At 37.9% G+C, this 13,543-nt stretch overlaps 1 protein-coding gene across 1 annotated transcript in view; it reads left to right on the top strand.

Moving 5' to 3' along the window:
* Nucleotides 1-4,092: 4,092 nt before the first annotated feature.
* The window catches only part of DSG1 (desmoglein 1), a 37,470-nt gene continuing 28,019 nt past the window's right edge, over nucleotides 4,093-13,543 (top strand). Inside the window, exon 1 of the mRNA XM_065890571.1 lies at nucleotides 4,093-4,140. Within this exon, the coding sequence (XP_065746643.1) occupies nucleotides 4,093-4,140 (48 nt within the window). The remainder of the gene's footprint in view (nucleotides 4,141-13,543) is intronic.

Genomic DNA, 13,543 nt, shown 5'->3' with positions numbered 1-13,543 from the left:
AAGTATCAGACATTGCATTTGATTGTTATACACAAAGTCTCATTTAATCTAAAGCAGCCTCCATCCCCCAGACTTTTTTGTGACTCATTGAGGAATAGTCTGACTTTAAACAATGTGAGCAAGACCTAGAATCAAGGGACTTCCCTGGTGGCACAGTGGTTAAGAATCTGCCTGCCAGTGCAGGGGACGTGGGTTCGAGCCCTCGTCCAGGAAGATCCCACATATTGCGGAGCAACTAAGCCCGTGCACCACAATTACTGAGCCTGTACTCTAGAGCCCGCGAGCCACAACTACGGAGTCCACATGCCACAACTACTGAAGCCCGCGCGCCTACAGCCCGTGCTCAGCAAAAAGAGAAGCCACCGCAATGAGAAGCCCACGCACCGCAAAGAAGAGTAGCCCCTGCTCACCACAAGAGAAAGCCCACATGCAGCAACAAAGACCAAACACAGCCAAAATAAAAATAAAAAAAATAAATAAATTTATTTTTTAAAAAAGACCTGGAATCAATACATCTCATAGGAACATTAATATAGAGGGAAATACAAACGTTTCTGTTCCTATTATCCTTAACATTTATCTCAATTCTCCACTTTTAACATTTAAAAAAAATCTTTCACCTATTTTTTAAACAATTTCTAGAGCTGATTAAGGTAATTTAGATACATATACGACACCAGAGGCTCACATATAACATAAAAACATATTCCAAAGTTTTTCTCTGGAATATATGAGTCCATGCTATGGGTGCTGTGTAAATGAAGGGAGATAGAATAGTCACTTTAATAAGGCTTAAGAAATTCTAGATCAGTAGAATCCATCACCTCTTGTGAAAGATGCTGATTATTTTGTCTTTCAAGAGGGTATTACAGTATCCCAAGCTGTGAAAAAATATAGAAATGTAGACACTTGGGTTGACATTCTAGGGTGTGCAGTGCCTTATGAGAGAGCAAAATTATCTCCTAGAAGAATTTTGATCCTTGTGAGAAAAATCTGTCAGCTTACCAGAAAACACCAGAAAAAAAAAAAAAAACAGAAAAATCACCCCAAATTTCATAAAATTCCCATAAAGTGAGAACTGTTGGTATGCAAGTGGAGGTGCACATAATGAACATTGTTCATAGTAGAAACAGGGTACAGTGAGACCAGAGAGAAGAAGCAACCTTATTATACAGCACTTATGCCACAGTGGGGTATGAGGTTACAGATAAGGCGCCTGGAAGAAATACCTGAGAAAACATGACCATAGAAATGAGAGAGGTGTGTGCTCTTGCCTACCTATGTTTTAAAGTTTCTCAATTCATTGGCATTAAGAAATAGGATCAGCAAGGAGTCAAAAATAAGGGACTGACTTCAGGGCTTCCCTGGTGGCGCAGTGGTTAAGAATCTGCTTGCCAATGCAGGGGACACTGGTTTGAGCCCTGGTCTGGGAAGATCCTACATGCCACGGAGCAGCTAAGCCCGTGCGCCACAACTGCTGAGCCTGCCCTCTAGAGCCCGCGAGCCACAACTACTGAAGCCCACGCACCTAGGGCCCGTGCTCCACAGCAGGAGAGGCCACCGCAATGGGAGGCCTGCACACCATAATGAAGAGCGGCCCCTGTTCACCACAACTAGAGGAAGCCTGCGCCCAGCAATGAAGACTCAACACAGCCAAAAATAAATGAATAAAAAAAAAATAAGGGACTTGGCAACTGAGATAACAGAAATGCATAAAGGAAAAGGAATCACATGTGCTGACTGGAAAAGTAGAAAGCTAGAGTTCCCTCAACTGAGCAAAAGAATAGGGTAGATTTAATTAGAAGGAGCTGACTTTATAAAGAACAGGAATTAAGGCTTAGAATAAAATGGAAGATAATAAAAGCAGTGATGCTCTAACCTCTCTGCACTGGGCAATATGGTAACCACTGGCCACATGTGGCTATTTAAATTTAACTTAAAGTTAAAAATTCAGTTCCTTAGTCCTATTAGTTACATTTCCAATGTTCAATAGCCACATATGGTTAGTGGCTACCATAGTGGATGCACAGATAGGGAATGTTTCCACATTTCAGGAAGTTGTCTATTGGACGATACTGTTCTAAGGACATTAAGATGAGTAGGAAAGAAAAAGGCAGAGAAAGAGATGAAGGAGGAGGGATGGTGGTTCATAAACTCCCTTCCCCATTTCTTGCTTAATGTCACTAGTTCTCATGTGACAATTAACATAGCCACTGTTCTGCAGCGTCGGAGTTCTGCCACACCTCCTCTCCAGAAAGCTGCTGGAGACTTTGCTGCCTTAGGATGCTCTAGTTGGTTGGTACCGTGGAACAAGGCCTTGAGTTAGGGGTGGAGTCAGAACTGGGTGTGGGGAAGAGTCATTCCACGGATGAAGAGGCCCTGTGTACATCTTAGCACCACGCCCAGAATTCAAGGTGGATAAAACATTCACTGGCCAGTGGAAAGCTTGCAGGAGCAAGTCCTTTCGCCTCCAGTGCCCAGTGAGTCTTCAGTCATTCATGGTCAGACGGTCCTACTACTAATACATTACTCAGACTAAGTCATAGGCCGATACTTACATTCTATCTTACTTGATGAATAAGAAATTTGGCCTGATCATCTCCTTTTATTTTATTAATTCACATCAACCAATCCCTATCATAAGCATTCTTATGCACTTCAAGTAAATACAGGGAGCCTATCTCCTTCCCTCTAAACTCCATGATGAATAGCATGAAATTTCAAGTCAGTGTGGAGGAACCTTCTTTGCCACATACCTGCAGTGAAATGACAGCATTCTAGAGAACCTCTGACCCTCAGAGATATCCTTCCTTTCTGGGACAATTTTTTAACACCTTTTGACCATAATCAACATCTTACCAGATAGATCTCTTTTTCCAGACTGCCATTTCGATCTCCACAGACTTCCTGCCACTCACAATATTTATACGAGACATTGCCAGGTGAACAGGAGGTTATCCCCAGAACACTTCCAAAGGCTTCCCTGTGAGAGTCATTATTTTCACAGACTTCAGGGCTGCATTCAGTTTCCCGTTTGCATGTGTGGGCAGCCTTTTCTCCAGTGTATTCCCTGTGCTCTAATTGGCTCACTATATAGATTCTTGGCTCTGGGCTCGGGAATCGTCATTGACTTTTAACCCACCTCACCTGAAGAACAGCTTTCTGTGTTTCCATTAGCATTTCAGGCTCTGATCCTCATTTTTAAAATTATCAACAGGACTTTAATTGGTGGATTTGATTGTTTACTTTTAAGCTGGCTTAGTGATATTTTAAATTTTGTTTTACTGCATTTGAAGAGGACAGAAACTTAAAGAGAGAAAAATAATTGGGGAAGGAAGATATTCATTTAGAGAGAACACAGAGACTTCCCTGGACTTAGGCTGGTCACTTAAAAGGAATTGTGATTTATGCAAGGAACATTATAAGTATCATAGTTTTGCTTGTATGAACTAATGCTTTAAAAAATAATCCTCACTTTTACATTAGCAAATTTTCTGTCTCTTAAAAAATAGCTTAGAAAATGACTGTTTCCTAAAGACCACTGAAATGGAAAGTTTATAATTTTCTACTGTGATCTGAAGATCTGGCAAGGAGCATGGGCCAGATAATCCTCTTTGAATAATATAAACTTCCAGACTCCACTTGCCTTTTTAGCATGGGAAGAAGCTAAACAACCTGTAAATAAAGCATAGGGTGAAAAGCCCCTATCAGTTGTACAACTCTCCACACTTCTGATCATTTTAAATGCCTACCACTGGAAACCTTCAATAAAGGAATGAAACTTCCATGCCTCACAAAGAGCTGCCTTTCAGCTGGAAGAGGGTGTGTCCCCAAGCTTTTACCCGAGAGCAATGATAATCTTGTTAAGCGCTGCAATGAGACCAGCCCAAGTTTTTAGGGTGGGGATCTAGACAGGTTATACGCACATTCAGACCTGCTCCCAGAGAAGAAAGAAACACCTCAAAGCCTGCACATAAGAACATCTACTGAGAAATTATTTTAAGCAGACTCCAGCTGAGTGGGGGGAGGAAAAAGAACAGAGAAGAACAAACAAAACTCCCTTGGTCTTGGATGTAAGAGAACCCAGCAGCAATGAACTGGCCCTTCTTCAGAACAGCTGCAGTGCTGTTCATTTTCCTGGTAAGTGGATCCTGTTAAAAACTTTCCATCATCATTTCACTGTAAACAAGTGAGGACTTTAAATGTTTTTTTATGTTACTTCCAACCTAAACCCGTTAAAGGTTTATGTTAATGGTAAGGTGATTTTATGAACTAGATTTTTAAATAGTGTTTCTCTCCTTAATTGAAGACTCAAGATCATATTAACGCATCAGGGTTAACTCATCATATCACATCTCTGATATCGAAGTCATTGCTAAGTCATGCCAGGAAAACACTGAATTTGGGAAAGTCATATCACTACTTAATAGCATTTTGTTGTTCAAATTCTCTTTTGCAGGTAGGCTTTGAAAACCAATCTCACAGGAGTATCTTGATTTTTAACCTAGACATTTTCCAATACTTTTGGTATCTTTGCTAGTAGATTCACTCTAAATTTTAAAACATAAAATTAGGATCCATACAAATTAAAATCATAGCTGTTTGTGACTGGCTTCACCATCCAAACAATCTCAACGGTTCTATATGTGGTTGGGGGTCCATATCACTAATATCAGAAGCCCCACAGTGATAAACTATAACTTCATTTAAAACAACATTTTTTAATTTCAAAAAGAATGGCGGTACAGGAGATTTATAAATGACATAGTAGGTGAAGGAATGGCTATAATAAAGGAGTAAGTATAATTATTTTGATACTGGTTCTTACTACTGGAAGGTCAGTAATGACTGTGACATAAAAGTTGTACATTTTATGATCAGAGAAATGTAACAGAATGCTTTATCATTGCCCCCCTACATGTTACTAGTCTTCTTTTTAGAGATAATCCTAAGGGAAACACCAGTGTGTTGCCTCAATTTCACTTATGTTGAAAAATTGAAAATCGTAGTCTTTATCACAATAAGCTTACTATAATCCAAAGAGATGAGTGTCAGGTAAATTGTCCTACATTTTGGCAAGATGTAGTGCTGTGGTGCATATGTGTCTCTACTTGCTTAATTTTTGAACTGGATTGTTGGGTTTCTATAATAACAAGTTAGATCTTTGATTCAACATATGCTGGTCAACTTGAATTCACTTTTAATTGAGAGGCCATAGCCAGTGAATTTAGTTATAAATGAGCATCAGTAAGCTGTAGCTGTAGTTCCAAACTGCCCTTCAAACATTAGCCTTATTCCATGGACGTGATCCTGAGGATGAGACGATATCATAATTTGGGACACAGCAGGGATTAATGAGCACCACAGAGTACATCATTTGAACATAGGAGCGCTTGTTAATTATGCAATAATAAAATACTTTTATTTTTAATTTCATATAAACTTGATCCAATTAAGGCCTTTTATAGTGTCAGTTGATTAAAGTTTATTCAGATGCTTATGTACTTTCATTGAATCTATAAGATGCCTTCTTTTACTATTTTTATTTCTAACTAATTACATCCTATAAAATTCCTTTAAACAGCCAATTGTAACTAGTCGTTCTTCAGTACAATATATCATTTTATCAAAATCATGTATCCTCATTGAACTTTCTTTGTAGAGAGATTTCTGGGCATTTGTACTTTATTTTCTTTCTTTTTTTAAAAATTATTTATTTATTTTTGGCTGCATTGGGTCTTTGTTGCTGCACATGGGCTTTCTTTAGTTGCGGCGAGCAGGGGCTACTCTTCCTTGCCGCTTGTGGGCTTCTCATTGCGGTGGCTTCTCCTGCTGTGGAGCACGGACTCTAGGCATATGGGCTTCAGTAGCTGTGGCTCGCGGGCTCTTAGAGCGCAGGCTCAGTAGTTGTAGTGCACAGGGCTTAGTTGCTCCGCGTCATGTGGGATCTTCCCGGGCCAGGGCTCGAACCCGTGTGCCCTGCATTGGCAGGCAGATTCTTAACCACTGCACCACCAGGGAAGCCCTGTACTTTATTTTCTGAGTCTGGATAGTTTTTGTTTGTTTATATGTAGGTTGTTTGTTTGTTGCCATATTTTGCTTTGGAATCAATCATAAGTTTCTCATACACCTTATGAAAATTGTTTCTCAAAGAACTTATAAAGAATTGAGATGTTTCATTTCATGTTATCGTAACATCTCTTGTAAAAAATTTCACTTTCTGAGGTTTAGAAAATCACAATTTTTACTACTGATATTACCAGATGATTTGGATAAATGTCCTTTGGAGCTATCCAATATATTTTTGCTTTAAAATACTTTTTTTCTGAAAATTAACCATCACTATAGCAAACTCTTCCTCTTACTTTTCTGCTTGCCTTATTCTGAATGGTTTGCTTTTACCAATTAAAAAAAAAAGAAAGAAATCTATGTAAAGTCTTTATATTCTTCTCTGCTCAAAGTTGTTAAGTGAAAATCTACATTAGGGAGCATATTTGGACAATTTTGAAGACCTTTAAGACATTTAAGCTGGTAGTATCTTTAATGCAAACCCACTGAGAGCTGGGCAACCATGTATTTACAAGTATGTTGTATAGTCTGCTCAATGTACATTTAAGTTTTAGACCTTGTTCAAATTAATGTGTTAGATCAGGCAGAATAAAGCTGAAGAACCTGCTCTTATAGAGACCAAGATTGTCACAGGACTATTCCATTATTTAGACAAGTTGGCTGGACAGACAATAGTTTGCAGCTGTTATAACACTGCAAGCCAAATAAATGATGTTGATGCTACATTTATTTTTCTTTCTTTTTCGTTTCCATGAGATTAGTGTGTGTGGCTGGCAGGGGGCTGATGGGTGGTTTGAATGAATTCTAGACCAGAAAACAATGTTACCTTTGCATCAAATATAAGAAATCTCTGTGAATGGTTGTAACAGTGGTATAAGATATGGCATGGTGACTGTGGGAAAGCAAAGTAGAACCAGTAGAATTTTTATAGTTCTATTGATTTCTAAAACTTACTTGTGACTCTACCTGGTCCCATCAGTCACCTCAAATCAATACAAATCTCAAGATGTCTTTTTCTATAAAAGCCAACTTCTGCAGCTTACACTCAAAGAACAAATAAACCTATCTTTATCTATTACCAGGATTGATCAGTTTTTCAGTTCATCATACCAGCCTAGCTTCTTTTCTTTCCATGGTTAATACTTCCTTTAAAAAAAAACCCTTCTGACCACCTGATAAGCTAACTCCACAATTTGAACTTAGCTGAAATTATTAAGGATAAAGCAGGTGTTTTTAGAGTATTTCTCAGGACCAGGGCTAAAATACACAGAATGTAATATATACTTTATTACATAATTCATCAACTTAATGTGAACCAGTCATCTTAAATTTCCATAATTGTGTTCGTTGATGCCTAAAGCAAGAGAAGGACTAACAAACTAGTACAGACCAAACAGAAGAGAAGCAAAAGAGAGGATTCTTTATGCTTTCTTGTGCACATATTACAGTGATACATATTATAGACATTGGAACTTCAGTAAAATATTTTTTTAAATTTTATTCATTTATTTATTTATTTTTGGCTGTGTTGGGTCTTTGTTTCTGTGCGAGGGCTTTCTCTAGTTGCGGCGAGCGGGGGCCACTCTTCATCGCGGTGCACAGGCCTCTCACTATCGCGGCCTCTCCCGTTGCGGAGCACAGGCTCCAGACGCGCAGGCTCAGTAGTTGTGGCTCATGGGCCCAGTTGCTCCGCGGCATGTGGGATCTTCCCAGACCAGGGCTCGAACCCGTGTCCCCTGCATTGGCAGGCAGATCCTCAACCACTGCGCCACCAGGGAAACCCCAAGTAAAATATTTTATAGAAAATGGAAGCAGCATTTCAGTTCACCTGTTAAGTTTACAAACTGTATTTCAGCAAAATGATGATGCTCTTAAAAGCTTTGGAATTTCACAGCAGATTTAGGATCACCATGTTCTTTCACTTTTATGAAAACAGAGAGTACAAATTTGTCATCATTTAATTGGTTTGAGTTGCCACAGAGTAAAACATTTTGCTGTGTCTGATTTAGGTAATAAAAAACCTAAAGAACTAGGAAATGCTAACTGGATAAATCTGAAGGCATGGCCCCTAAAGGACAAGATTTACCTACTTAACAAGGCTCATGAATCTAGAAAAATAACACTCTGTCTATACTCAGAGCACTTAATTTCTGATAACTCTTTTCTCCACTACACATTCTTCAAGGACACTGTTGCTGAGGTTCCCTATGTCCTAACAGGCATTGCCTAACACAGAAGCAGGATGCATGCTCAGTACTGCAGTTAGACTCACTATGCTTCCCTCAGTGAGGGAACACCCTTATAGAACACTGGGTCATGTCACCCTTGCTGGCTATGCTTGGCATGCAAGGTCCTTTAATGGACTTAGGCAAGTCAAAGTGGTTTAAATGCCACTGGCTGCTCATCCATACTCTCAGTTGGTCTATGAGCACAGGGCACAACCTTGTCTAATGAAAAACCACATCTTCAGAAATTAATGGCTGCCTGCTGCTCATAAAATGACTTGACTGTAAGTTATTGGAGGGCAGGTTCTGTTCTGATTCACATTTGTATACTTCACAGTGCCTTGCACCAGTGCAAGGTTGCTCAGTAGATGTCTAATTCACAAAGTAGAGGCATCAAAAGGGAATTTGGGGATAGTTTATCTTTTTCTCCCCCCACACACTCCAAAATATCATCAGGGTATTAAACATGAAAATAATCACGCTGAATTTCCCTAACATGTATTTTTACGATGCACTATTACATTTACATTTAATCTAAGGCTTACCATAATAGTTTTAGGGCTTAAGCCCTTTGAAAGTCTTAATCCAGTCTTGGGTCCACACCCAAGTATGGATATACATTTGATACGTATTTGTCAAATAAATAAATAAACCAATAAACAAATATGAGGAATGAGCTATCAAGGTGTTGTCAACTCCAGACTGACAGCTATTGTCCAAGTAATACAAAGGAAAGACAAAACAGGAGGTTTTTTTAAAAGAAGCAAATTATTATATTTTAGCTTTATCTCAGGTTCATCCTTGTGATGTATATAACAGTTAAACACATCAGAATTTGATGCTTAAAAAACTATCAAGAGACTGTGGAAGACTACCTTACAATATTAAATGCAAGAGGTTTTCCTTATAAAAATCACTTACTACTTTCAAGACCATTTTTATTATATGCAAAGAAATGTAAACCTCAATATCAAAAGAACTAACTAAAAATGAGTATAATTAGAGAGTCCTTGAAATTAGCATGCAATTTTGTGTCTTGTGGCTTTTTAAAAAAGTACGTGGATTGGCTCCTAAAATAATGATTCAGGGAGGACTCATTGAGGATGCGCTTTACGTGAATTATGCATTGCTTTCTTAGAATGTCTTAATTGGAAAGGGCTTTAGTCTCATATACAGTTGAGGAAACTGAGGCACCGAATGGCTAAGCGACTCACCGCAACACCCACAGGCAGAGGTCAAGAGAGTTGAGATGTACTCAGCTTGACAACGCTGTCTTCATCTCTAAGTGATTCTCTGTCACAGTCTCCACAGAACATATTCCCAACTCATTTCAGAATCCAAACTAGTCCCCTAATTGCCCCCAAATAACCTTATCTTTGTTCTAGGGACAAGGTCTAGATCATTCAGGATAGTGTCCTTCAATTTCTCTCTCCAATCAAGTGATTTTCATCTCCATCCTCCTCTCTTCCCTACTCTGTCTTCAAAGTCCTTTCTTTCTGCCTGTTCCCTCCCACTCTCCCCATCATGACATCTCCATCAAGGACTTTCATTCTGAACCTCTCCGCTTTCAAATCAAAATTTCTTACTCTCCTCTTTCTCCTCCTTCAAAAACCCGTCTCCCTCTCCCAAAATATTTCCTTGGACACTACGTCTAATTCTACCATCACATATATTTGTTGTTTTTTTTTTAATCACCAAACTTCTTAGAAAAGTGACTATCTTTATGCCCTCTTGGGAATTCCCTGACTGTCCAGTGGCTAGGACTCCATGCTTCCACTGCAGGGGGCACGGGTTCGATCCCTAGTCAGGGAACTAAGATCCCACATGCCTCGCAGCATGGACAAAAGAAAATAAAATGGTTTATGTCCTTTTCCCCTCCATCTTATTCCCCAGTTTCTTTCAGTCAGAAAGGGCCTGTTCCATCCAACTGAAAGCATCTGTTCAAGGTCACAGAAAATCTCAGATTTCCTCAGGATTCACTCTGCTAAACTATTTCATATCTGACACAGTTCACACCCATCTGTCTTTCACTTTTCCCTTCCTTTGACATCCTTGACATCCAATGATATTTTCTTCCTATTTTTTTTCAGCCACTTCTTCTTTTTTCTCTTTTTGTTTCTCATTTCTTGTCATTGTTCCCAGTTGTATAAATGTAGGGAATCCCCTAGTTTCATTCTCACCCACAGGCTGTTTCTTTGCTGTATTCTTGAGGGATTTCAAATTCTCCCATGATTTCAACTAACCTACCTGCGAAGATATTCCTCCATATATCAGTCTTGGACCACCATTGTTCATGGTGCCAAGTCATATTTCAAACTGCTAAGCATCTTTGCCCAGGCCTTTCTCTAGTATCTCAAACTTGATGTGTTCTAACCAGCTAAATTCTGCTATGGCCTTGCTCCTGATCTGCCCATTTAAAACTGCCACCACCTGAGATTCTTCCCTCTCTTGACTCTCACATCCCATTGGTTCTCAAGCCCTGTCAATTTCAACCTTGATCTTGCCCTGTCTGTTCCCATGGCCACTGCTCCTGTTTAGCTTCTCATCTCTGGCCTGATTTCATGCAAAACACTCAGCTGCTGGTGGCCTGTAATCACTGACTCTTCCCACCAGTCCCACCAATTGTTGGCAGAGTAATCTTTTAAACCCACAATTTTATCATGCCTTTACTGTGATCAAAAAACTTCCATATTTTCCTACTGCACACAGGGATTTGATGTCAGAATTGAAAAGGTAACGGTGTATAATTTAGTCTACCCCCACCATTTCACAAATGAGAAAACTAAAGCTCAGAGAATCGAGGAAGTACACTGAGAGTTTTCTGACTCTACCAAGTCCTCCTTTTATCTCATTGTTTTGCCTTTGAAAGTCCAAAAGTGACTTTGTTTCAGAGTTTTTTCTGGACTCGGAGCAAATCACAATAAAGTTATGTCAACAAAACACATTTTTAAGCAGACTCGGCAGTTTTTTAATTACTAATCCAGTTGAGAGCCTGACACTGTGGTGAAACCTGCTTGGTCTTCTGCCTAAGTTGCTACTCATGGGAAAAAGAATGACCCAGCTCCATAAAGTTGCAAGGTTTCTTAGTCATCTGGCATAGTTCTCCAAAACAAACAGCAGGCACTGACACTTCAGTGTGGTAAGGGAAGTACAGGACAGGTAACAGATGCATACACAACTCTGTAGCTATGAAGAAATGGCTTCCAAACAGACAAATTAGATACACCCACACCCCAGTCGTCCCACTCCTACAAACAAGAGCAAAAAGTGTTCAAGAGTTCAGAGGTAGCAAGAAATACACATTTGCATTAACATCACTTCAATTCTGTGCCCAAGAAGGACTCTACAATAACATTTCAGTTACTTGTCCAAAGTAACTTGGATGATTTGGGCCATTTATTTTTCTACCCCCTCCCCTACCCCATAGTATTACTATTATTGTTGTTGTTAGTATTTTACATAAGCCTTCCTAATTCACAAGGATATTATGAGATTAGATTAAAATCAGAATTATTTTGAATTCTCAAAGTTGTAATAATGTCAATTCTTTGTAGTATATTTTACTTAGTAATTTACTTGGAATAGGCTCTTATACTTTATTGTAAAACCCACACCTCAAGAACAAATTTAGGCTGAACTGTTCTGGATTGTATTTAGCCCTAAATTAATATCCAAACCTCAATTTCTTCATCTGTAAAATGGAGACAATTATAGTATTGACCACATGTACTAATGAAGATTGAATGCACGGATTTCTCTAAACACATTGCCTAGTACTTAGTTATCATTCAGTGAACTGTAATGGTGATTAATGGTAATGATTAACATTAAATAGATACCAGGAGTGTATAATTCTATAATAAAAACATTATCTCTTTACACACTCATATTAACCATAAACACATATTTTCCTGAATTATCAGTTATGGCAATTTTTAAAAATATGTACTTGGAGACTAAAATTTTATTTTTCTTTAATGGTGAAATTGAAACTAACTGTAAAAAGTAATTTACTATATTTTGAAATTACTATTATTCGTATTTTTTAAAATGCAAACTATAATTTTCTTTTATCAACAGTCCAGATAAAATCTAACTGTGATAAAGTTTTCATAATTAGCAATTCTGAAAAAAAAACCAGATAAAGTTCAAAACTTCTTATTTAGGGAAAAATAAAAGCTAAGAATTTACACTATCTTTAATGATTCTAAATTAAATTTAATAAATGTAGACAAACCCTTCAAATCCACACCTAATTTTTAGATAGATATTTTACAATGTCCTAAGCATATTGATATATTAGACTTAATATATAAGTGTGTGTGCTTTTAGAAATGCCTTTGTTTCTAGAGAAAAATAATTTAAATTATATGTATGATTTTCAATAGAAATCATATGTAAAGATCAAGGCCAGAGTTGAAACTAGGCAGAGCTCTGTTTGACTAGCTCACTTGTTTGACTGGGAAATTATTTAATGCAGGAGAAAAGACTAATGAAAGTTGCTTACACAGCAATTTGTCCCTACAGTCTTGTAATTTATTTTCATTGCTATGGAAGGATGCATTTATATCATCTGTTTTGTTTAGTGCCAACAATAAAATATCAAATATGAACTCATTTTTACATAAAGAAAATTGTTTTTATTTTAGAACTTTTTATTCTCATATTTCAAAACAAATTAAAGATTTATCACCTTAAGATTTTCAAGAATACTAGAAAATCTTCCATCTAGAATTGGACAGTGAAAAAGCAAATATTCCAAAGCTTTCCTGATATTTTCTGCTTTATATCCTTTCTTTACTCCAAATTTTGTTTTCTGTTTCCATCTGTGGCTAGTCGGATCCCAAAACTATCATCAAATATTTTAGTATCATAACATGCTGTTGAATCACTAAATAGCATCCGAGTATCTCCAGCTCTTCAGGCACAAGATTTACTAAGAGGTCCTAAGTTCCCAACTCTCATTCTTCCTGGGTTCTAGCTTCAAATGTCCTAGCTCATATGATTACAAGTATCTGCATAGGCTAAGAATGAAAAAGAGGTTAACAATAAAAGTAATGAAAAGAAGAGCAAAATTGAAAGGTAAAAACCAAACATAAAGGAATCCTTAGCATCGTCATCAGAACTTGAGAGATAAAACTAGATTCACCTGCTAATGACCCACAAGACTATTGCTTAATTGTTTTTTAAGCAGTGAGATAGCATGAATTACAAAGCATTCAATTAAAAATCAATTATGGTTATCTTAT

The sequence above is a fragment of the Phocoena phocoena genome, chromosome 13, assembly GCF_963924675.1.
Source record: "Phocoena phocoena chromosome 13, mPhoPho1.1, whole genome shotgun sequence".
Classification (NCBI taxonomy): Eukaryota; Metazoa; Chordata; class Mammalia; order Artiodactyla; family Phocoenidae; genus Phocoena; species Phocoena phocoena.
This window is presented reverse-complemented; position numbering and strand designations above follow the sequence as displayed.